Here is a 24,391-nt window from a genome sequence, read left to right on the forward strand (position 1 = left end):
CAAATAAGGGAATTTTGGGGTAACTGTTATGAATAATTCCAATCAAACAAATTCTTGGATTTGTATCGGCCCAAAAAGGATAAACAGCAGAGCTCCTGGGAAGTCCTATCCCGGGAGATAGATACAAAGCCACTATTCCCAAGAATACAAGACAGGAGGTATAGTCAAATTGGGTCCTAGGAACGCAGACATCCCGAGACCGAGATTCAATTTATAATAATTATTATTACAATTACTTCTTAACCAAACTTATTCATGAGTTGGCAAGCTATCATTGGCCATCTAGTCCCGCAAACCATAACCCTCAACACACCCGATACCAACTCCGAAGCACTTAGTAACCTACAAACCATATTAGAGTTGAATGTACCTTAGTAAGATGCATTGTTGTGTCAGAGTAGTTTGCTCTGAGGACCGTTAGACTTGATCCTATTAAATTATTAGTTCAGAGATAACATAAGAGTTATAGGAAACATAAACCATTTTTTAAAATTTGAAAAATACTTTGTGTGAATTTTTAGTAGATATTAGAATACACACAATAATATTGTTTGATGAGTGCTTATTTATACTTCCATCCCTTAATGATATACAAATGTATGCATTTCAATGCCTTGTTATGCGTTAGAAGACATGACGATCTAATTTGCATGTTAAATAAAGATTGTACTATAAAATAAGGGATATGAAACCATTTTGATTAAACAAGAAAAATGTTTTAAGTATGAACTTTTGACATTGTTTCAATATTTGCAAAATAATATTTAGACGCGATGAAAATGTCTTAAAAATAAAGGTTTTGTGAAAATGAAATGCATGTTAGAAATGGTATGATGGTAGTGTGCACTTGATAGAATGGCCAATAATGCCACTTTTGATTATGTTCATAAATACATGACTTTGGTTAATATATGTGACTTTCGAGTTAAGATCTATAGTTTTGTAGATGTTGAAATAGAATAAATATTCTTTTATCGAAGATTAACAAATTTAGATGTTGTAAGTGTAGAAAGGTTATGAGTATGTTCTCAGCATGGAATGGATGAGATATTCGGTTATAGTGTGCCTATGATAAATAAGAAATTTGAGGTATGGAACTAAGAATAAATTCATTATTAGGATGACTTGATATTCAGTATTATTTTGAGGTATAATCATGAAATGATATTTGGAGAGATATGATTTTTTATTCTAATTACCTTTGCAGATTTATGGATGTTAAGTTGATAAATTGATTAAACACCTTATTGATGCTTTGTATACTTAGAAAATATACTTCCCCTATATCTGAGATAAGAGCAATCCTAGAGTTAAAAAGAACAAATATTAAGGTTTTGATGCATATCTGACTAACCTTAGAAAATAAGGAAAAATAGAGTTCATGGATTGATGATTTATGGCTAAATGAATGATGAGCATCTATTATGCCAAATTAAGAGTAATGAGGTCTTTTGAGGATAGGTACATAAATTGTGGATTGTTGATTCATGTGTATTTGAAGATATATAATCAGATGATTAAATGATTTAGCTATGTTGGGAAAAGTTAGAATCTATTAATTGATGAATTATTGAGGTTTTCTAGAACTTAAGTTGATTGATATAAAAAATTTGGTATGCGATGCACATAAAACGATTCTCTTAGAGAAATCATTTATTTATGGATGAATATTTTAACCATCATATTTGAGGATTGATTAACTACATAATTAAATTTGATTGATATTAATGATCTAATCTAATGGTTTTAGAGGGTGACAATATTTATGCAGGAATAAGAGAAAGATCATGGTACTATATAAAATTTTAAGGAAATAATAAGATTTGGAATAAATATTATTTTCTTGCATCTCTTTGATAAGATTGATTAAATGTGATGAGTAATGATTCATTGCCACCTTTTTATACAACTTTTCACTACTTTGCTTATGTCACAAGGTGGTCCCCCACCTTGTTTTATTTTTAAAACTCAAAAAGTATTAGGAGACCACATTGCCACAAAGGCAATTCTTCATTTGAATTTTTATTTTTTTATTTTTTTTCATTTGCTTTTTCGAATGTTCAGAATTATATTGGATTGAAATATAATAGGTATCACATCGACAATAAAAAAAAAATTCCTACTAATTTTCTATTTTATGTTTTGATAATTAAAATCGTGGTTTTCTTCTTGCTATTTTTTTACGTCATACTTATTTTCATTCTAAACTAAAAATAAAGGTCTTATGTTTTAATTCATTTGAATATTTTATGGGATATTTGCTTTTCTTTTATGTAATTTTCACGATTTTCACTTATTTTTTGAAAGTGTTATTATGCTTTTGAAAGCCAAAAAAGGCAAAATTTTATTTGATTATTGTGCACAAAAGGAATATAAATGCTTTTAAAACACTAAAGAGTTAATTAAATATTAAATTTGAAATGCTTTTTTTTTTTGTTAAATGTTCAAAATTATATGGATTTTATTTTTATTGAAACATAATAGGTACGTATCACACTAACAACATCATGGATTCCTACTATTAATGCTTTGATAATCAAAATCCATGTTTTTTTCTTGCTATTTTTTTTTTCTTTACACTTCTTTCCATTTTAAACTATACATATGAAAATATTTTAAATGTTTTAATTTATATGGATTAAAACTAAAAATATAGTTCTTTTGATAATAAAATTTTATGTTATTTATATATTCATGCAATGGATAATTAATTATGACACGTGGCGTGAACTCATAATTTTTAAATACTGCACCGGCTTTTTAAGTAAAAAAAATCAGTGAATTTTAAAAGTTGAACCAGTTTTGTCATGATTTTAATAAATTTATTGTACTTTAATGAAAAAGATCATGGGTGTTAATCTTCATGAGACCAAAATAAGGAATTTTTTTACATTATATCATTAAGTGTCATTATAGCCGCATTAGGTTGTGAGATTTTTTTAAAAAAAATTAAAATTAAAAACATGCATCAATTCTAAGTGGTCAGATTTTTTTTTCTCCAAAATTTTATTTCAAAAGTTTTCCTTATATGAGATTTCATTAAGTTCAAAATTTTAACGTACAATATTATGGTTTCAGAATTTACTACTCTCCAAAATTATGGAGAGACAAAATTTAAAACTACGAATGTACTACATTAACTACCTATAATTGACCATATATTTATTGTATGCATTAGTTTTAAAGAAACTGTACAAGTAAACTGAAAAGTCATATTACTCTCTTAGATTGGTTATTTATATCTCCCTCTTTAGGGTTTGAAACATCTTAAATTATGAAATTAAGAGCATGCAACAGCGATATTCAAAAGAAGAACAGAGTGTTGAAGTACATAATTTTTATTTTTTATTTTTTAGACTTTTCTTTGCTTTCTTTCTTCTTCTTCTTCTTCTTTTATTTTATTTTATTTTATTTATTATTATTATTTGGTTTTGTGGAGGTTGAAGGACTTTGTGTTTTACGCATTTTTATAATTATAATCTAGATATTCTTCTGCTATTTTTTTTTTTCTTTATATTTTCCATTTTCAACCATGCTTACCTATGTGAAAAAATTTTCATAAAAAATGTTTATTTTTCTCTATATTTTTTTTTTCCTAATGTTCATAATTATTTACGTTTTATTAGTATTGAAATATAATAGGTATCATACAAAGATTCCTACTAATTTTTTGTATTAATGCTTTGATATTTAGATTAAACTATGTATTCTTCTTAATTTTTTTTTTTTTTTTTTTCCTGTCTTTATGCTTTTCATTTTAAATCATGCATACCTATGTGAACAAATATTTAAACATGTTTTAATATATATGAATTAAACTAAGATAAAGACTCTAACGTTTTCCCTTTTTTTCTTTTTTCGTTTATGTGATTTACTCATTTTTTTAGCCATTTCTATGCTTGTGAAAGTAAAATAAGACAAAAATTTATTTGATTGTTATGCATAAAATGAATAAAAATATTTTTGAAACATCAAAGAGATATAAAGCATTGAACATGATGTGAGGATTTATTTGGTTGCGTTAAATGTTTAATGAAATATTTTGTTTTATTTTGTATTCATAAAAAAATATTTTGTTTAGTTTGTTCAGTATTTTTTTTTAAATGTTTAAAATTATTTGGGTTTTATTTGTATTAAATATAATAGATATTATACTAACAATATCATAGATTCATGCTAATTTTTTTTATTAATGCTTTAGTAATTAGATTAAACCATGTTTTCTTCTTGCTATTTTTTTTTTCTTTATACTTCTTTTTTGTTATAAATTATTCATATGGGCACAAAGATTTTAACATGTTTTAATTTACATGGATTAAAATAAAATTAAGTGTCTTTTAATTTTTTAGTTCATTTGAATGCTTTATGGAATATTTTTGTTTTCGTTTGTATGATTTATTCGATTTTCAGCCATTTCGTTTAGTTTGCTATGTTATTTTTTTAGAATGTTCAGATTTTTTTTTTTTTTTTCTTTATACTTCTTTTCATTTTAAACTATTGATATGTGGCCAAATATTTTAACATGTTTTAATTTATATTATTAAAATAAAATTAAGGGTCTTATTTTTTTAATATATTTGAATGTTGAATGTTTTTTTTTTTTTTTTTGAATGCAAAATAAGACAAAAAATTATTTGATTGAGAATTGAATGTGACGTGAGAAGATTTATTTGATTGTATTAAATGTTGAGTGAAAATTTTTGTTTTATTTAGTAGGATTTGATTTAGGTGCTGTAAAAAAAATTACATCACCATATTGACCATTGAAAAAACTACAGTACTTATGCTGTAATATTTTGAATTTAAATTTTCTTTTTGCTATATATATATATTTTTTTATACTTCTTTTCGTTATAAACTACATCTATGTGAGCAAATATTTTAAAAAGCTTTACTTTTTTTGGGTGTGATAATTTTTTTTTACAAGCATTGTTTAACCTATAATAAAAAGTACGATGAAGATGTGTTCAAATTCTAAAATAAAATTATAATGAAGAATCCTGCGCATAGCGCGGGTTATGAGCTAGTTTGCTTTAAGTCCTAAGTCATAAGAAATAGTAAAATGATAGATTTCATGTATTGACTTATATTGATTGATTATTCTTATCACTAATGTTTGAGTGATTGTTTGATCGATTGACTAATCATATTCTACCACAATCGAACAACGGTGACAAAGAGAACGACGTCGATAAGAACATAAGCCCGGTCCCATAAAAGGTAATCTCAAATGGAATATGTAACCAAATTGATGTCATGTATGATTTCCATTAAATCAAGTATGCGTAATAATTACATCATATTTTTAAGTAAAGTTAATACCCAACTATTGAGGTTAAGACTTCTTTAAACCTATGTCTCTAAGAAGTACTCGGAAGAATTGGGTTAGTTTTGGAAGCTTTTGATTTGATTTGATCTATTCCTTTCAGTCCAGTTGTGATAAATTCTTAGATGAGTTATGGCTAAGCAGATGAATTGTTAGTAGTTAGTAATTAGCCTTAGTGATGAATTTGAGTTACTTTGACCGTTAAATTATGATTGCAATCTTAGCCAAATGGATTGAGGACTCCATGATATTATTTTAGATGATCCGTTATGATTAATAAGTTTTAATTAAGAATTTGCTAATTGATTTATATTGGCTAAATTCGAGGTTTTACAATGATTAAATGATTTTATGATATCAACCAAATGTTGAAAATTTAATGATAGGTTTATATGTTTGAAGTGATATTTAATTATTGAATTATGAGATATGATTCTAGTTATTGGAAGGATTTTGATGACTTTATATAAAAGAATTTGGTGTTCATTGTTGGAGTATAATATGTGAAATTAAATCAATTTTGGAGTTCATTTGGATTATAATCATGATTGTGGACTAATAGTGTTAAGTTTCTTTTATCTGGAATCATGCTGGAATGAGTATGACAATGTGGATAATAAGTTATGATATATCACTTATATCGATGCCCGGTTGATTTTAGGAAAGTGAGAAATGCCACGTGATAAATAAAAGAAAGTTATTTCTAAATCAGTTGACAAGAATGAGATAGCTGATTTATGATATTGATATTGGGTGATTATGTTTTGCCATTATTAGAATTGTTTCATAGCTGATTTTCAGAATTGGGTATTAGGTATGTATCTGATTAACGCCTAACATTTGGAGATTATAAAACTAAGGTCACTGAAGTACTTTTGAGATAGACTTGAGATACATTATTTTCTTACATCATTTTGAGAATGTTAAAAGGAAACAAGGAGTGGTTATAGGACTTGATTGTAAGCCTGACAACCCAAATTGATGATATCATGAATTTACAGGATAATCATGATTATATAGACCTATAAGTGCTTATGATATAGTACATATCTGAGTTCGAGGTAAATTTTTGGGATGTCAATCTGATTGATTAGACGAAATGATCGACTATTTGGATATTATCACTTGAGAACTCCATAGACTAAATCATATCTTAAGGTGAATCAAAAAGAGAATTATCTTAGTTTTCCCACTAAGCCGCATCTTAATGGATTCGAGGATGGTTAAGATAAATAATATATTGATTTGGAATTTATCGCTTAGTGTGAATTATTATGAATGATATGATTTACGTTTTCGAAGTATGAGGAATTAAGGACTATTTCTTGCTCGAGGAATTCCAACCCATACCAAAACCTAAGGATAACTAAGGATGATCTTATAGACAAGACGTTAGGTCATGAATAAGATTAGGATTGAGAGATGGAATTTTAATAATAGAAGATAGGGTTAAATACCCTAGAGGTACCTGAGTTTTACGTGTTTTTAAATTTAGTACCTCAGTTTCATTTCGTATCACAGGTAGTACCTGAATTTGGAAGAAAAAATCATTGTGCTATTTCTCGTCTAAATTTCAACTTCTCGCCACGTGTCAACCGCTGAGGTTGACACGTGGCACCACATAAAAAAAAAAAAATTAAAAATTAAAAATTTAAAAAATGATTAAAATTAAAAAAAAAAAGAAAAAAAGAAAAAAAAAAAAGAGGCCACCATGGGGGTGGCCCGCCACCCCGATTTTGGCCAAGGAGGTGGCCCAGCCACCCCCTTGGCCGGTCTGGGGTGGCCGAATCACCCCATACAGTTGAAAAAAAAAAAAAAAAATTTGAAGGGTTTTGGCCCTAGGGGGTGGCGGAACCACCCCCTAGGGCCAAAACCCTTCAAATTTTTTATTTATTTATTTTTTTTTCAACTGTGGGGTGGCCGAACCACCCCCGTGGCCCTAGGGGGTGGTTCGGCCACCCCCTAGGGCCAAAACCCTTCAAATTTTTTTTTTTTTTCAACTGTGGGGTGGCCAAACCACCCCCTAGGGCCATGGGGGTGGTTCAACCACCCCCAGACCGGCCGGACTGGGGGTGGCCGAACCACCCCCGTGGCCCTAGGGGGGCCAAAACCCTTCCAAATTTTTTTTTTTTTTTTTTTCAACTGTGGGGTGGCCGAACCACCCCCTAGGGGGTGGTTCGGCCACTCCAGACCGGCCAGATCGGCCAAGGGGGTGGCTGGGCCACCTCCTTGGCCAAAATGGGGGTGGCCGGCCACCCCCATGGTGGCCAAGGGGGGTGGCTCAGCCACCCCTCTTTTTTTTTTTTTTTTTTAAAAAAAATTTTAATCATTTTTTTAATTTTTTAATTTTTAATTTTTTTTATGTGGTGCCACGTGTCAACCTCAGCGGTTGACACATGGCGAGAAGTTGAAATTTAGACGAGAAATAGCACAATGATTTTTTCTTCCAAATTCAGGTACTACCTCTGATACGAAATGAAACTGATGTACTAAATTTAAAAACACGTAAAACTCAGGTACCTCTGGGGTATTTAACCCTAGAAGATAAGATGAAATTTCAAAATTATACTTGAGGTATTTGACAGTGTGATAATTTGATCATATAGTATCATGAATGTATAAGTGATAAGGAACTTTGTATAGAGTAGACCTTTACACGAAGCAAAAAAAAAATGGAAATGATGTGGATGATAAAACTTAGATGATGACCATATTGATTAAGGTTGGATGTTAAGATAACAGATAGAAAAGAAAACATGCATTATTTTCTTACATAATTTTCTTTAAGAATATTTCTACATGATAGTGGTTAGAGTAGCCCGTATTCAGCGGCTAAGTGCTACGTTTAAAATCTGCGTCACTTGATTTAAAAATTAAGAAGTTTAAATTTTCTTTTAGTGTAAACTTTATGCGTAGCATACTTTACGAATTTCGAGGATGAAATTCTGTTAAGGAGGGAGGGATGTAGAGTTACAGATTTTAAGTTATAAAATATAATGTCTTAAATTGAAATTTAAGACCTAATAATAAGACAAAAAAATATATGTGAATATTTATCACCAGTCTTAATATTCTATAAACCAAAATTTTATAAATAAATGAATTATTATTAGGCTCTACTAATATTACTAAATAATTAAGTAGACAAACTCGAACATTCACTAAATAAATCAATGTAGTATTATTAGTTTAATTGGTATTATAATATTAATTGATATTGTGCAATATTTATTGTGTATAACATTATTATCGGTGTAATTATATTATTAATGAAATAATATTAATTATGAGATAATCTAGATTTAAAACGGATTTAAATTTAACTTTAATTAGATTAAAATTAGAAAGACCAAATTTAAAAATATCTACGATATTTTCGTAAGCTTAACTCGTAAGTTTTGGTAGAAAACTCTGCAAAGTTTTCGGAAAATATCAGATTCTGAAATATCTCGCTCTCAGCCTATAAAATCGACTTCCCTCTCTTCGGCAAAACGCACCCTCCTCTTCTCTTCTTCCTTCTTCCTTCTTTCATCTTTCTTACTCTTTCCTTTCTTCTTTCCGTCCGAATAACAGGGAGAGAGAAAGATTAAGAGAGTGATCGGGAGAGTGAGAGTGAGAACTGGGAGGGAAATCGACCGGAGAGGAGACCGAAACAGAGCTTAGGGGAGAGAAACTAAGAGAGAATCAGGAACCCATGAGAGCTGGAGACCCGAGAGAAAAGCTGAGAGAGAGACCGAGAGGAAGGTGACACGAGAGTCCGGAGAACCCGAGATCGGAGACCCGATCAAGCACCCCGTGACCAATTTCACCGTTTTTTTCCGGTGGATTTTCTGTGAAAATCACTAAGGGTAATTTACCAACTTCTTGCAATTCCATTTGTCTTGTATTGGGTGTTTGCTGTGATGTCGTGATGATGAGTTTATTCTTGTTCCTTCACGGCTGATTGAGTGTTTTTACTTGCTGATTGTTTTAGCCGATTGTTTCGGTGGTGTAGTGTTAACTATGTGAAACCTTATTATTCCCTATTTTGACCCGTTCGAAGACTGGGTATGAAGATGATTGTTTTTTCCTCTGCTTTAGCCGGTTAGGTGTCCCCTGTTTTGTGGTGTTAACCGATTATGGGTATTTTGGGTTCTTGGCCAAGTATTGTTCTATTATGATGTTAAAAGCTGGATATTCCTTTTTTTATTTTTTCCTGGGTATTTATGTGTTGGTTATTTCCTCTGTATACAGTATAGCCGATTGAGTTATTCTCTTTGTATTTGGGGTAGCAACTGGATTGATTATGAAAATTTAGATATTTTGGCCAGTTGTGATGTTTTGATATGGGGGATTTCTGAGGTTTGTGTGATTCCCGGTTCTGACCCTTTAGTGAGATTCGACTGTGTGTGTGGTGTTTTGGGGGGAGATTTGATTGGCCCTGTTTGGAAAACCTACACCCCCCCTTCCCCCCATTTCGGCATTTCCCCTCTGACGTGCTCAGTTGTCCCATCAGCATTGGGAAAAACAATGCCCGGCGTGTGAAACAAGGTAGGACAGATTTGATTTTTTCCATATTACCCTTGGCATGACAAAAAAGCCCCCTTTGAAACAGTCAACTCAATTTGAAAGGGGCGCTTTTTTGTCATGCCAGGGGTAATATGGAAAAAAATCATTTGATTTTTTTCATAAATGATTTTTTCCATATTACCCATGGCATGACAAAAAAGCTCCCTTGAAATGGTAAAAAAAGTCTCACTTGAAACGGTCAACACACACCCAATCTGCAAGGGCATTTTGGTCAAGAAGCTACTTGTTGACTAAAGTTGGCAGATGGGCGTCAGCCTTTTTTTGCCTAAAGCTGTGGCTGTGTTGGGGGTGGGGGAGCGGGGAAGGGGGTAAGAGTTTTCCAAACAGGGCCATTGTTTTGTGTTGATTGGTTTTGAAGTATAAATCCTCCTGATTTTGAGATGCCTTTCCTGTTTACTTGTGATGTCTTGTTTTAGTTCAACCATTAATGGCCGAGTGGGTTGATTTTCTATGATGGCCTAATGGGTGTTTTGCTGTTTGGCCGGTTCTTGTGTAATTGCATGAGCTGTTCCTTAAGTGAAGTTTTAATATTTTGGGAAAATTACACTTTACCCCATGAAGTTTCACCAATATCGCAATTTAGGCTCTAAAGTGAAAAAAGTTGCAATTGAGCCCAACGAAGTTACAAAAATTTTCGATTTGGCCATTTCGTCATCATTTTTCGTCTCAGCTGATGGAAACTTAAACATGTGCACGGCACGTGCGTTTTTGGGACAAATTAAACTAAAATGCCCTCATTTTTCTACCCCTTGAATATTCGAAAAACACAACCATTCACAGTGCTCCGACACTGTCTCATACAAAACCATTCTCCGGAGCTTTCTAGTCTATACAGATTGAAATCACTGCATCTCGCAATCAATGAACTCACGGGAGAGTCTATAAGGAAAAAAACCATAGTTTGATGTAAAACACGTGAAGACCACATTTTACGTATAACACTTGAAGGCCACGTTTTACGTAAAATCGTGTAGACTGCATGCTGTTTCAATAGCTTGGAAAAGTCATCTCTATCTCTCTCATTCTCTCTCAACGTTCGTATATTCCGTGGACTCTAGGGTGATCACTCTCCAACCTGTAGTCCATCATTGGACGGCACTCCAGCTCCTGATCGTGATCATACACAAATTGTGGCATCTCAATCTCGTTCCTCCTCACGTGCTCCCACAGAAACTCCACCCTGTACACATATTTCAGCTTCTGGTACAACCTGCAGTTTGCATGATCAGAGTGTTAAAGGACGTAAGAGAATCTTTTTCAACTGCATCAGAAGGTCAAAGTAAGAGAATCTTACCCTCCAGTGAAAATCGAACGTCCAAAGGTGGCGAGGAAGAGTTTAACCTGTAGTCCCGGGTGCACGAAATAAATGGCCTCAAGATGATTTCTGATGTTGATCGGAATAGCCTCTTAGATTGATCGTAGGGTAGAGATTCCAGGAAAGTTTTCGGTCCTTTGCACACCCGTGTGCACATACACCACCGAGAACATACTCTCCCCTAAGTTGACAAAAATCTTCTCCTCCAAATACGTCCTCAAAGCCTCAAAACTCACTTGCCGAGCTGATCACGAACTTACTCTTTGTATAAACGAATTCCAGTACCACCACTCCATTGAATCACAACCTTTGCCATGTCAACCACCTTCTACACCTGCGCCGAATTCGGTGAAGTTAGAGCTTCTGAAGAGCTTGAGTGGCACGCTAGGCGTGAACATCACGAGCTCCACTTGTGTGACCACCGGGTTGGATATCTAGGATTCATTTTCAATCCACCCCCTCAGAGCTAAGTACGAAGCCAATGAAATACATGAATAAAACAATGTCAAACGCTCAGGTACGGACTACACAGCATTTGTCATTAAAAAAGAAAAACGCAACATGCAGATTTAATTGAAACAAAGCGTTTTTTAACTATAGTAAAGGCAAATGTTTAAACGGCAGTGTTTGTAAGTATTGTGGATCGTCTTCTCTGTGACTGAACTAATTTTAACTCTGAAACAGTCTGAAACTAAAGCTTGAGGTTTGAGAATTGTTTGCCACCGCTGGTAATGTCGATGCCCCAGACGAGTAGTTGAGAGTGGGCATTCAACAAAAAATTACTGCGGGCTAGCTGTAGTTTTGACATCATAAAAGAGATCGAGAGAGGTTTGCTGGAATCATCCCAGATAAGTTGCTTGTTTATTAGTGTCGTCACTTTTCATTGCTTGTTTACTTGTAAGACACTGACACTCTGTTCTCCCCTATTCTACACAACCAAAACAGAGGCCATGCATGAAAGGGGGGAGGTCGACATCAAGGCATTAGGTCAACTAGAGAGGAGCCGGTCCTTTATACTCATGGGCATTTTTGTAATTTCACACCAGGTGAAATTACAAAAATGCCCGTGTATAAAGGACCGGCTCCTCTTCAGTTCCTCTTAATTGGAGAGAATCTTGGTCCGACATCAAGGAGCTCGGCATTCAGGTCGCCTCTCTTTTTTAGGGCCATAAAGATTTGCTTGATGGGTTTCATGTCATGGCATCTATACCCGGACTGAGCATATCCAAGAAAGACACAAGTGATTGCCTAGTGGACAATTTATCTCTTAACTGCGCAGGAATATGAATAAACACGTGCATCCAAACACTCGCAAATGCCTATAGGATGGTGCTGCCTAGTAAGAAGTTCGTGAGGTACCGCTGCAGCTTATTCCCTCTCTCTTTCCCCCCAAAAAGGAGAGAGATGTCATGTCCCTTCTTTATGCACATCCATATACATAGCCAGGCACAAAGGTGTACAATCCGGTAAAAATCTGTGGTTCTTTAAGTTCATTCACTGTAGGTTCATTTACTTGCTCTAGTGGTTGGCAAACGCCAAATGAGAGGGGAGAATGAATGGCTCAGGAATCGACTGGTTCCGAGCAGACTCGTGGAGCAGCTACTTGGATTATCGTAGAATAAGACGAGCCGTCTTAGGAAATGACTTAACTTAAAAGACAGATGCCGCCGCTTCGAGGCGAGGGAGTAACTTGGCATCGAGGAATATGAGAAAGTAATTGGCACAAAGGTTGTGTACGGCCCATTTCGCGTAGTGTTCGACAAAAAAGGGAAGGGTTTGTGTCAGTCACCATGTGTGGATACAAAAAAGCGCGAACAACCTATGGAGATGGCCGACGATTCTTTGGAGGACGGACAGGTTCACTGCATCCGTAAAATTGGAGGAGATGAGGGCTCGGCTTGCAGCTGCGGTTGATTGTTCACCTTCTTCACGTTTCGTATGGACACACTGAGATGTTGCTGGACGCGTTGACGATGAAGTATGGTGCTCACCATCCATCAACTTAGTACAGTGCCACCGAGAGGGAAGGCGACCCATGGGGCCCCTCGACGTTGGTTGTGCCGGAGAGCGGCACCATCGGCCCCTATGTGAAAACTAAAAACACGAAAAAATTTCATGAAGTCCCACCCGGAGCCACTGGCATCTGTTTTTATTTATTTATTTATTTTTGTTATGAGAAGGTGGCCTTCTTATGGGTAAATAACAAGGAAGAAGACGACGATAGTGTTTTACAAAAAGAGATAAAACGCGGCATTTTAAATACAAATGAGGGCATTTTAGTCTTAATTCGTTCCAAAAACGCATGTGCCGCGCACGTGTTTGAGTTTCCGTTAGCTGAGACGGAAAATGCTGATGGAATGGCCAAATTGAAAATTTTTGTAACTTCGTTGGGGTCAATTGCAACTTTTTTTCAGTTTGGAGCCTCAATTGCGATTTTGGTGAAACTTCATGGGGTAAAGTGTAATTTTTCCTAATATTTTTATAGAAAAAGAGATTTGAGTGAGGTTATGTTTGGTAGCTGGATTAAAAGCATGCTAAATATATTGAATTCCTTTTTAATCGAAATTATGTGTACAGATTAATAGGTTGAGATTCTTTGATTGAAAATAAATGCAAAAGTAATGTCTTATGGTTAGAATAGAAAACTGATAAATATACCATCTTTGGTATATATGTATTTATTGCAGATGTCTTTTTTTTTTCTTTGAATTAGGGGCTTCTTGTATATGTCCTGTGTACTATGGGTTGCGCCCCTTTGCGCCTTTTGAATATACTTTACTTCTAAAAAAAAAAGAAACTGCACAAAAGGGTTGTAATTATAAATTACTTACTGAGTGTGATATTGATTTCCATAATGCATTGATTGCAGATTTATTTAATTGTGTGCGTATGAATGAAACTTTGCATATTTTACTGTTGTGACTAATAAAGTGATTAATAACAAGTTGGGAGGTACGGCTTCCAAAGGTTGAGGTGAGGTATATCTTCCTGTGCCAATAATAATAATAAATAAAAAGTTGGTAAGTACAGTTACCAATGTATTAGGAGGTACGGCTACTAGTACTAAAAAGATAATAAAAATGGTGAGGGAGGTATGGCTCTTAGAAACACGTTAACCGGAGGTACGACTCTAAATGAGAGGAGTGCAAAAATAATATAAATAAGACTTTGCATATAAAACTGTCATCATATTATCGCATTGTGTATTTCTAAATAAATCAGTAACCATTATATTATTGAAACAGTTGACTCACACAATTACAGTATGGGATTGTGGTCATTACCACAATTACATAATTGTTGATGCAGGTTCAAAAGACAAAGGCACGGACTAATCTAGCAACGTTTTTATAGCTGATGTATTTATTTGTAATCGTTGTATTTACGTTCTTTTGTATGTAACATACTTAGAGAAATGCTTGCATTTAGTAGATTTTACTGTGTATGCTTATGTGTCTCTGGCGACACATATTTCAATGTAATTAGTATAAAGAAAATTTAAATAACTTATAATAAATGTCTAGAAGTAATTCAGTCAGCTCTGATGTGTCATGAGGGAATTGTCCCAATCTTTAAAGAGAGAGAGAAAAAGAAAAAAAAAAAAAGAATACATATTTTCCGCTGCGAGATTTATTGTCTCTGATATAGTAATGTCGCGTGACTTATTAGAAATAATCACTTACGCATTTTTGTAAAAGGTGGAGCGTTATAGTATGGTATTAGAGCTGAATGTGGCAACAGTAAATTGGTACAGAGCTTAAAAAAAAAAAAACTGAACCCGGCCGAGGGCTTCTACTTGGAGCCGACCGGAATGGCTCTACCAGGACTCGTACCCTTCGCCATAACTACTACTACTACGACAGCAACAATGGGGTCGACCACCACTTCGTTGAAGGATCCGAGTAAGAAGATCCGAAAACCCTACACTATAACCAAGTCCAGGGAGAGCTGGACCGAGCTGGAGCACGACAAGTTTCTCAAAGCCCTCCAACTGTAAGTAACAGTCCTCTTCAAAATGAGATTTGAATTTTGGAGTGGTTAGTTAGGGAATTCAAGGTTTTGAGTGGGGTTAATTGGGTGGAGGAGAGGTTGAGGTTGTGTTTGGCTGTTGAGGATAGTTCTGTGTACAATTTTTTTTCTTTTTAGTTGATTAAAAGAAATGTGTAGTGTAAATTTTTTTTTTTTTTTCATCTTCTACTTTTTTTTTTTTAGGTGGGCAAACAAATGTAGATATAGGTTGAATTGGGTTTTGTAGGAAAAGGTTTTGGAGTGTTTCCTTCTTGTGTAAATTGTATTGTGCATAGAGATAGTCTTGGTTTCTGAATGCAGATATTGGTTTTCCTAATTTTTTTTTTTTCCATTTTTTATCTGCTCAGGTTTCATTCTTTCTTGATATGAGTATTTCAAGTGTAGTTATAGCTGTGTAGCCGTATGGACTATGGTTATATAAGGGCATTTTTGGTGAAGACTTGGAAAAGCTTTTCTTTTTTCTTTTTCCTTGTTTTTATTTATTTATTTATTTTTTTGTTATTTGGTTCCTCTTTTAATAATTTTTTGGAAGCAAAAAAGAATCATGAAATTTTGGTGATGTTTCTGAAAAAAAGGATAAACCATTCACTATAGTTTAAGATCGAATTAGTTTAAAGTGTAGCGGCTCTTCCTCTTTTCCTCTCAAATTGCAGTTTATTGGTTTCAGCTTTTTGATAGTTTTTGTATTTTTTATAATTAATGGACATTTTATAAAAAAACATAAAGCGTCCCTAAATACACAGGAAGCAATTAACAAAAACCCAGCTTTTTGATAGTTCTACCAATCTACCTTGTGGTAATAAGGTACTTGGTATTATTTAATTACAGATAACTTTTTGACATTTTACTATTAATCAGTGCCAAAATCATTTGCAGTTGTTGACGTGTGGAGAGAGCAAGAAATCACAAATTTTAGACAGAATATTTAATTTGCTTTTTTGGTTTAAGTTCTTTGATGGTTCCATTATCTTACACCACAGTATATGGGTTATATGATCCTGCAGAAAATTTCATTTTATCGATAAAAATTCCGGTCGCAGTTCAAAAATTATAATACTTTAGGCTCTTTATCGAGTCAACTTGGAGGAACTTGGTGTGGTTAAAAGTTAAAACTTAATTTACTTGCCTAAAGGACAATGTTTTTTTTTTTTTTTTTTAATTGTAAGTTCTTCCTACTTTCTGTATTATTCCCTGATATTATCTATGTTTATTATTGTACTCAGCTTTGACCGTGACTGGAAAAAGATTGAAGCATTTGTTGGGTCTAAGTCAGCTATACAGGTGATCTTAAATGCCAAATACCCATTCTGTTTACCAATTGTTCATACCATTTTTTCTACATGATTTTATGTGTGTTGCATATGCATCTGGATTCTTTCATTTACTCAGTAACCCAGAGATTATTTTCTTTTCTTTTTCTATTATTTTCTTGGTTATTATCATACTTTTTCCATCCAAAAGAGGTGGGGAGGGATAAGGAGGTCTTCCCTGTTCAGCTTACGCGTCTGTCTTAAGCTCTCTTTTGCACTTGTGCTTGTCTTCAATAACATCTCTTGTTCAAGATAAACTGTAGCTGTATGGCTTAAGAGACATAAAATGCTATAAAGTGGGATAAGGTGGAACTTTTCTGTTTGTTCTCCTTCCTAAAGTCTCATTATTTTTTGTATTTCCATCTCTATTTCCATCTATGTTATTGATTTTCCATCATGCTCTCTCTCTCAATTGGCCGCTGTCTCTTAGGTTTTCTGTTTATTTTATATGATCATGCAACTCTGCTTATACGCTACCATTGAGCTGGCACTGGAAATAAATTAATTAGAGCAATTTTGTTGGCCTGAATTATTTTGCTTGAGAAATTGAAGTATGCCTGAGCTTCCTTCTCTGTCATTGCAGTCAACATGCCTTATGGTGAAGAATGCATTGTATGAAGTTCATTGAGAATTTTTTGACTGTCACTTGGCTTGCATAAGAGCATGCAATTCCAGTTTCTTGTTGACTTCAACATTCTGGACTTGCAATTGTCTTTTTCTGTAAGAAGTATCATAATAATTTAGCTTTTTAAATGTTATTTCCTGTGATGTTCTCTATTCATTGTACAGTGTCAGATGAATTAAAGGGAACACATGTCTTTTTGACTTAATTGATGCAGTTATTTTAATTTAATTAATTTTTTTATGAATACTGATACTCATAAGGACACCTTTTCCAGATACGTAGTCATGCACAAAAGTACTTTATGAAGGTTCAGGGGAGCGGGACAAGTGAACATTTACCCCCACCCCGGCCAAAAAGGAAAGCCGCTCATTCATATCCTCAGAAGGCTTCAAAAAATGGTCAGCATAGTTTATTTCACATATGGTTAGTTGTTTTAATACCGACTTAGTTCAAACCCAGACTCATATATGCCATATTTCGCAGCTCCAGTGCTCTTACAAGTGTCGGGATGTTTTCAAACCTCATCTGTTCTGCTTGAATCTGGATATGTGTTAAGGCCTGATTCTTCATCAATGCTTGGGAGTCCTGTAACTAGTCCTGCCATGCCGTCCTGGACAAACAACAATGTGCAGAAGCCTAATATATCTCATGGGACAACAGGTTTGGCTTCTTACATATTTGGATTTCACTAACTTCAACATGATTTCTTCTCTATAAATGTATCAATGGTACCACACTCACAGCACAAATGGGAAGCCCCGAAGGCAGCAGCTTCCCAAACCAGATCTACTGCGTTGGGGAGGAGGTCGAAGTGAGCAGCGACAAGCCAGGGTTCAAGGGCTCGTGGTACATGGCCACTGTCATCGAGCCGCCCATACCCAAGAAGTACACGAGGGCTAAGGTTGAGTACCGGACATTGCTCACGAAAGAAGGGTCTGAGCCACTGAAGGAGTACATCGACGAGTGCTACATGAGGCCCAAGCCTCCCCAAGAAGAGTTTGCAGCCCAGGATTTGGAGCTTGGCGGGGTTGTTGGTGCCTATTGCAGGGACGGGTGGTGGACTGGTGAGGTTGTGAAGGTTCTGGGAGACTCGAGGTACAGGGTTTACTTCAAGAACCCACCAGATGTGATTGAGTTTGACCGAAAGGATTTGAGGGTGCACCAAGAGTGGCTCAATGGGAAGTGGGTTCGGCCTGACAAGCTGCAAAAGACACAGTCAAATTTTAGCACAGGAATGGATGTAGAAGTGAATGTAGAAGAAGAAAATTTACGGGATGCTTGGTTCCCTGCAATTGTCATTATAGAAAACAAGGATAATACGTTTTGGGTGAAGTATCAGAGCTCAAGAAATGGTGATGAGGCTGAGCTTGGGAAGGTTACTGTAGATTTGCTCCATATTCGGCCTTCTCCTCCACCTCCTCACACAGACAGAAAATATAATGTGTATGAAAAAGTGGATGCATTTTATAAATTTGCTTGGCATGCAGGCGTGATTGCCAGATGTGTTACTGATACAAGGTATCTTGTCTTTTTCAAGCAAACAATTGAGAATATTGTATTCAATCAGTCAACATTAAGGCCTCGTATGCAATGGAAAGCTGAGGAATGGGTTAGTGGATCTCAGGAATTATTACTAGCTTCAGATTTACAAGAACAAATGAGGAACCCTTGTAACAATGCCAGTAACCTTGAGGTAACTGTTCAAGCTGAAAGTTATGTTATTGCAAGAGATAACATGGATGAGAGTACACCCCTTTCTACAAATTCTCTGAAGAATTTGATGGAGCAGTCAAGTCCTAATGATGGAACAGTAGTTACCTGTGCCTTGGCACCAAGCATGAGGAAAATAAAACTGCCCAACCCTAAGGGTAATGCTACACAGATACATCCTTCAAAAAAGTTGAAAACAACGATTACCTCAGAGGCCCTATTATCCGCTTCAACTTGTCAATTAAGGAAGAAGCGAAGCAAAATATCAAGAAAAGTATTGTCTAGATCGGCTCTGCCAAATAGTGGAGGTAAACAACAGAGACACTCGGGGGTCCTTGGCAATCAACCTTTAACTACAACTGAGAGCCTTATTCGCAGAGGGAAAGTTTGGAAACGACAGAAGTTTTGTAAATTGGAGTCATTGGACAGTAACAAATCTAGTCCTGTAAATAAGAGGGGAAGACGTCCAAAGTCACTGGTTAAAAGCCCACCGCCTTCAGCAGCATGTGGTGGCACTGCAGAAGAAATTGTGCTTGAGGGTATTAGGAAAGAAGCTGAAATGCCTATCATCTTGGGGTTGGAAGCTAAGGAAATAGATCAGCAGAAATCTGAGGGAAACAGTACTAAAAGAAAGAGAGGAAGGCCCCATAAATTTGTTGTCACTAGCTCAAAAGCTTCAGATGAAGGTAAGGAGCAGAATGGAGTTGAAGGCACTGAAATTGTTGTAGAAGATCATCCAACTCAAGCAGTTGCTTCGTATATACTTACTGGGGGGAAATCTGCAGACTCTTATGACGTCTCAAGAATACAATTAGCTGAAGTTTCTGCGACAAATTCCACGGCAGATGATGTTGGTATGACAAGCGTTGCAGCACTCGGCAATATGGACATTGATGACCAACCTCTAGCCACATGGATTGGTGGAACGTTGCAGTGCCCAACAAGTGGCAAAGAGTCAAAACTATCACCTGGTAGGACCGTTGATGAATGCAATGAAGCAAGAACACAACAACCTGATATTGTGCAAGTTCCTGAAACTGTTGCCACAGGTGACTTGGTGTTGGATGGGAATAGAGAATTGCCATTTGAGAAGACCTCGCCACTCTGGAAGACAATTGAATCTATGGAAATATTCAGAATAATGCCTCAAGATCCACACTTTCTTCCTTTGAGTAAATGTAGCAAGGTGTATCGTGAGGGATTGGCTATTGGTAATATAGTAACCTTTTCCAGTTTGGTTGAGAAAATACCCAAGTTGCAACTTGATGATCCTAGAAGCATTTTTGCTAGCTATATGGAGAGTCTTCTTGACTTGGAAAAGCTTGGATTTGATGTTGCTGTTTTCCGAGGTCGTATTAATGAAATGCTATCAATTATAGATACGCAAGGGCAGATTCTGAATGAGTCAAAAGATGCTGAGGGCAAGATATTGCGTTGTAGTCGTGAGAAAATAGAAATGGTTGAAGAGATGGTCAAAATTGAGAAGCAGATAGCTGAGTTACAGGAAAAACATGCATTAATCAAGTCAGAAAAGGAGAGTAAAGAACTTGAAATTAACATCTTGCAGGTGCGTGTGAATGCAATCAATGAAGACATTCAGAGCACCCGGCTTGGTTTTGAAAAGCTTGCCTCTGCACCTTGGAAGTCGGTATGATGCCGGCTCTCTTAATGGTATCCTCTCTCTGGGCATTCCCTCAATGTTCATGACCCCTGGAGGCGCTGTGTAACTGATCATAGAAGTAGTTCAACTTATAACATTAGAGTAGTGTTCATAGAAGTTGGTATTTCTGACCTCTTACGTGGATTTTTTTCTGAGTCCTTTTTGTTTTTATATCTAGTCTTAAGATGCCACATCTCAGTGATTGATGGCCGGTGATTGACGGTATTTGCTCATGACCTTTGTTGTCTAAAAGAAATAATGTATCAATGGTAGTTGAGTCTTTCACTAAAGTAGCATCGAAGTGTCATTTGTTTTCCATATGACGTTTCCTTTCCAAGGCCAACAGTGGCAAATAACTGCTGTAGTAGCACTGAAAGCACTCCAAGAATACTACCTATTGCTGAAACCACTGGTAAAGGAAAACATAGCCATTCATTGAGAGGTTAGCACTATAAAGCCTCGTTTAGTTCGTGGAATGACTATTCCATTAAGAAAATGAATAGCTATTACTGGGAATAGAAAAAGGTAGTATGAAATAGCTATTCTTATTTTTTTGTTTGGTTGTAACGCTGGAATAGAATACTGAATATATATTATTTTGTTGGGTTCGGTGCAATACGTTGGTGAATGGAATCATATTATAATCAAATTTCTTAAAATATCCTTATAATACAAATATAATTTACATTTTTAAGAACATTTTTTCTTTATTTTAGAAACATAGACAGTCATATTATAACTTTTTTTTTTAATTCCGTCAAGTTTGTGCCTTTTTTATTTATATACTTTTACGCTACAAAACAATTTATAAATAAAAAATCTATCAGTTCCTTGCCTCTCAGTTCATATTGTTTTTACATTTAATTCAGCTTTTTTGTTTTTTTTTTTTACCTGGTAAAATATGTAATTGACCAGGTATCCTATTCTGAGTGGTTGACTTGTCTCTGATATATTTATAAACTTATATGTTTAGTAGTGTTATTGTTCACTGTTTTCTACTGATTACACCTTTTCAAATGGAATTTAGAATCCATGTTTGTGCATATGCGAAGTCACCACCTTCATGTGGATTTTACTATTTTAGCATTGTCACCAATTTCACTTGGTCAAAAGCTATTTATCTCTGATTGTAGACAAGAGTGCAAAATAGTGACTCAAATACTCTAATTTAACTATATCCATCTTATTTGATGGCCTCTTCTCTCTGATTCCAGAAGTATTAGACATATTAGGAGCCAAGTTTTCTGCAGAGATATTTTCTGCTTAAGGTAATCTTGTGCAGAGATATTTTTCAAGTTTTGTTCTCTCTGGTTGATTTCTTCCTAGAAATTTATGTTCTACATTATCCACTAGTCTGCATTCAACTATGAACAAGACAATTACAGAATGAGGTAATTAATTTCTTTTCTTGATAATTGAGTAACAAGAAAAAGAACAACGAGAAACCATGGATAAAGACAGAAAATACTGACTGTATGACACAAATACTGAACAAAGACCGTTCATAAGCTACATCAAAGACCATAAGACACAATTAAGGTCTAGTCCCTTCCACCGTAACCCATAAAGCAATTAAGGCCAACTTACAAAAAATACTGAACCGTAAGGAAACAACAGAGACCATTTAATAACGTAAACAACAGAGACTACTGTAACCCAGAAAACAACAGTGGCCAGTTGTAACCCACAACAGAAAACATAGACCATCCCGAAGGTCACCGACAAAGCAACAGAAAAGAAAAACAATTGGCTAACGATACAATACATAAACATAAAAAAGAAAAGAAAAAAGAAAAGAAAAGACATGACGTAGCCCACAAGTTGTGATTTCAACATAGAGAGAGAGAGAGAGAGAAGGATGAGAGATAGAAATATATGGTGGGCTGCGAGAGAGAGGATGCAGATGTTGTGTGATTTCGTTGCAGAATAATTGCTAAGGTGGAGAGAGAGAGATATCTGGGTTGAGAAATAGAGAGAGGGTATGAGAGACAGTAGCAAATTTCTTCAGCCTTGGTGTTGAGAGGGCTCGAGGCTTTTGGGCAAAAGAAGCAACATATTTATTCACACAGGGAAGGAATAGGTATTCCTCTAATTTTTTAGAGGAATAGTTATTCTTATAAATAATGTACAACCAAACAAAACAATAGTTATTCAGTAGGAATAGCTATTTCTTTCCATGAGTCTAATCCGCAAACCAAACGAGGCTTAATTCCTTCGTAACTGTATTCATTCTTTCTAGAAAAGCTATATCACCTAAGTGGGTTTAATAGTGTTTTTGATATCCTTCATCTCGGAAGTGGAATAAATTCAGGCAGATTTATGGAAGTGTATTTAAAATATAACATGCGTTGATGATATTCTTCATCTTGGAAGTGGAATAAATTCAGGGAGATTTATGAAAGTGTATTTAAAATATAACATGTGTTGATACAAGCACCAATTTTCTGTTCCAACAACATTCATCAAAAAAGATTTCTGTTCCAACATGTTTATGAGCCAATGAGCTCTAACTCCAATTCCCCTCCTCTCTCTGTGAAAACCAGGTGGAAGCAGGTATGGTCATTGTTTCAAGACCTACGGCTGCTGTCTAACTTAGCAATAACAGGAAAAACATGTGTTATGAATGCTGGATTTTCTCTTTTGATTAGTTTGGTACTGGATGTTCTAAATTTCCAAAGTGCAAACCCTATTTTTCAGAATGTTTATAAGGAACACTTACATCGGTGTTTGCCAACATGGTGCTGGTATGAATATGTTTTTTTTGTAAGTAATATAATCTCATTAAAAAGGGTAGAGGGGCGCAACTCTAGTACAAAGGAAGTATACAAAAATGCCCATAATTAGAGGAAACAAAGGAACATGAATGTAAAAACTCAGCAAACGTAAGGGGGCAACAACCGTTTGTAGGGTTAGGTGCCTATATCCAGCTGCATGAAAATGGGAGCCTTAATTAGTCCATGCTTGCTCAACGCTAGTAATAGCATGATCACTGTGCTAGATACTGGATTTTGGAAATATAGTGCTTCTTCTTGTGTAGCCAACTATGAAATATATACTTGTTTTCTCTAGTTAGCTCAAATAGTTGGATCATTACGCAATTGCACAAAGGTTTTAGGTCCAAAAAAGATTTTATGAAAAATAGTGTGGTGTTTCCTCAAAAAATGTTTTATTTTAACTGTGCTTTGCGCTTTGCATGGCAGGTGCTTTTAACAATACTGCTAACTGTTACAACTGTACAGATCAAGTTTTTCTTTGAAGATGACACGTATACTTATTTACTCGTATATTTGGCTCTTCTCCAGGTGCTCCTGTTAATGAGAAACCTGTCAATCAATCTGACCAGCCCCGATTTCGTGGACCATGTAAGGCCCCGTTCATTGAGCTCTTAGTTTAAAGTTGGAAACATTTGAGCAATCTGCATGAATGCCAACTCTGGTAAAATACCTGTTGTGAGAGCAAGAATCTGAGTCCTTGACTTTGGCCAGTAGTGCTTTAGTAGCCCAAAGTTTTATTTGCTAGCAGTGTGCTTTTGGCTGATCTTGATGGAATGATGAAACTACAACATTTTAGGCCTAGTATTGCTTATCATTGTTATTTGGGTTTGGCAATTTGCAGCTTACTATTATGCTTTCAGAGTTTGATATATAAGATTTTTGGTTTTTGCTTCTGCTTTATATAATGTATTAAAAACTGACAAATGATAATGCGTTAGAAGTGCTTTCACTCTATACACATTTAGGTTGCACGTACGTGAGTGAACTTTTTTTTATCTGATTTTAGACTTTGCTACATGAATTATTGCATTGTTAGTTTTTGCATGATCATATATATATATATAAAAGCCGAG

The 24,391-nt window shown here is 35.0% G+C and overlaps 2 protein-coding genes across 4 annotated transcripts in view; both read left to right on the plus strand.

Annotated features, from left to right (window-relative positions):
• LOC133858283 (protein REVEILLE 6-like) overlaps positions 1-23,948 on the plus strand; it is a 35,440-nt gene extending 11,492 nt beyond the window's left edge. The window contains exon 7 of the mRNA XM_062293722.1: positions 23,847-23,948. Coding sequence (XP_062149706.1) covers positions 23,847-23,933 — 87 coding nt within the window. The 3' untranslated portion in view covers positions 23,934-23,948. The remainder of the gene's footprint in view (positions 1-23,846) is intronic.
• Positions 8,763-20,837, plus strand: LOC133858282 (DUF724 domain-containing protein 3-like). Of its 3 annotated transcripts, none has more exons than XM_062293719.1 (6): positions 8,763-9,174; positions 14,909-15,203; positions 16,463-16,520; positions 17,449-17,572; positions 17,664-17,834; positions 17,918-20,837. In XM_062293719.1, the coding sequence occupies exons 2-6, from the start codon at positions 15,022-15,024 to the stop codon at positions 20,536-20,538; spliced, it is 3,156 nt and encodes a 1,051-aa protein (XP_062149703.1). In that variant the 5' UTR covers positions 8,763-9,174; positions 14,909-15,021; the 3' UTR covers positions 20,539-20,837. The 3 variants fall into 3 exon arrangements, with proteins under 3 accessions (XP_062149703.1, XP_062149701.1, XP_062149702.1); XM_062293717.1 differs by having other exon boundaries at positions 8,764-9,174; positions 17,658-17,834; XM_062293718.1 differs by having other exon boundaries at positions 8,764-9,174; positions 14,965-15,203; positions 17,658-17,834.
• Positions 23,949-24,391: the final 443 nt, after the last annotated feature.

Source organism: Alnus glutinosa, chromosome 1 (genome assembly GCF_958979055.1).
Source record: "Alnus glutinosa chromosome 1, dhAlnGlut1.1, whole genome shotgun sequence".
Lineage (NCBI taxonomy): Eukaryota > Viridiplantae > Streptophyta > Magnoliopsida > Fagales > Betulaceae > Alnus > Alnus glutinosa.

Excerpts from the sequence above, each read along its gene's own strand:
- LOC133858282 (XM_062293717.1), top strand. The coding sequence starts at position 15,022 with ATGGCTCTACCAGGACTCGTACCCTTCGCCATAACTACTACTACTACG. Across the intron at positions 16,521-17,448 it reads GGTCTAAGTCAGCTATACAG|ATACGTAGTCATGCACAAAA; the intron begins GTGATCTTAAAT and ends CACCTTTTCCAG. Across the intron at positions 17,573-17,657 it reads TCAGAAGGCTTCAAAAAATG|CTCCAGTGCTCTTACAAGTG; the intron begins GTCAGCATAGTT and ends CATATTTCGCAG.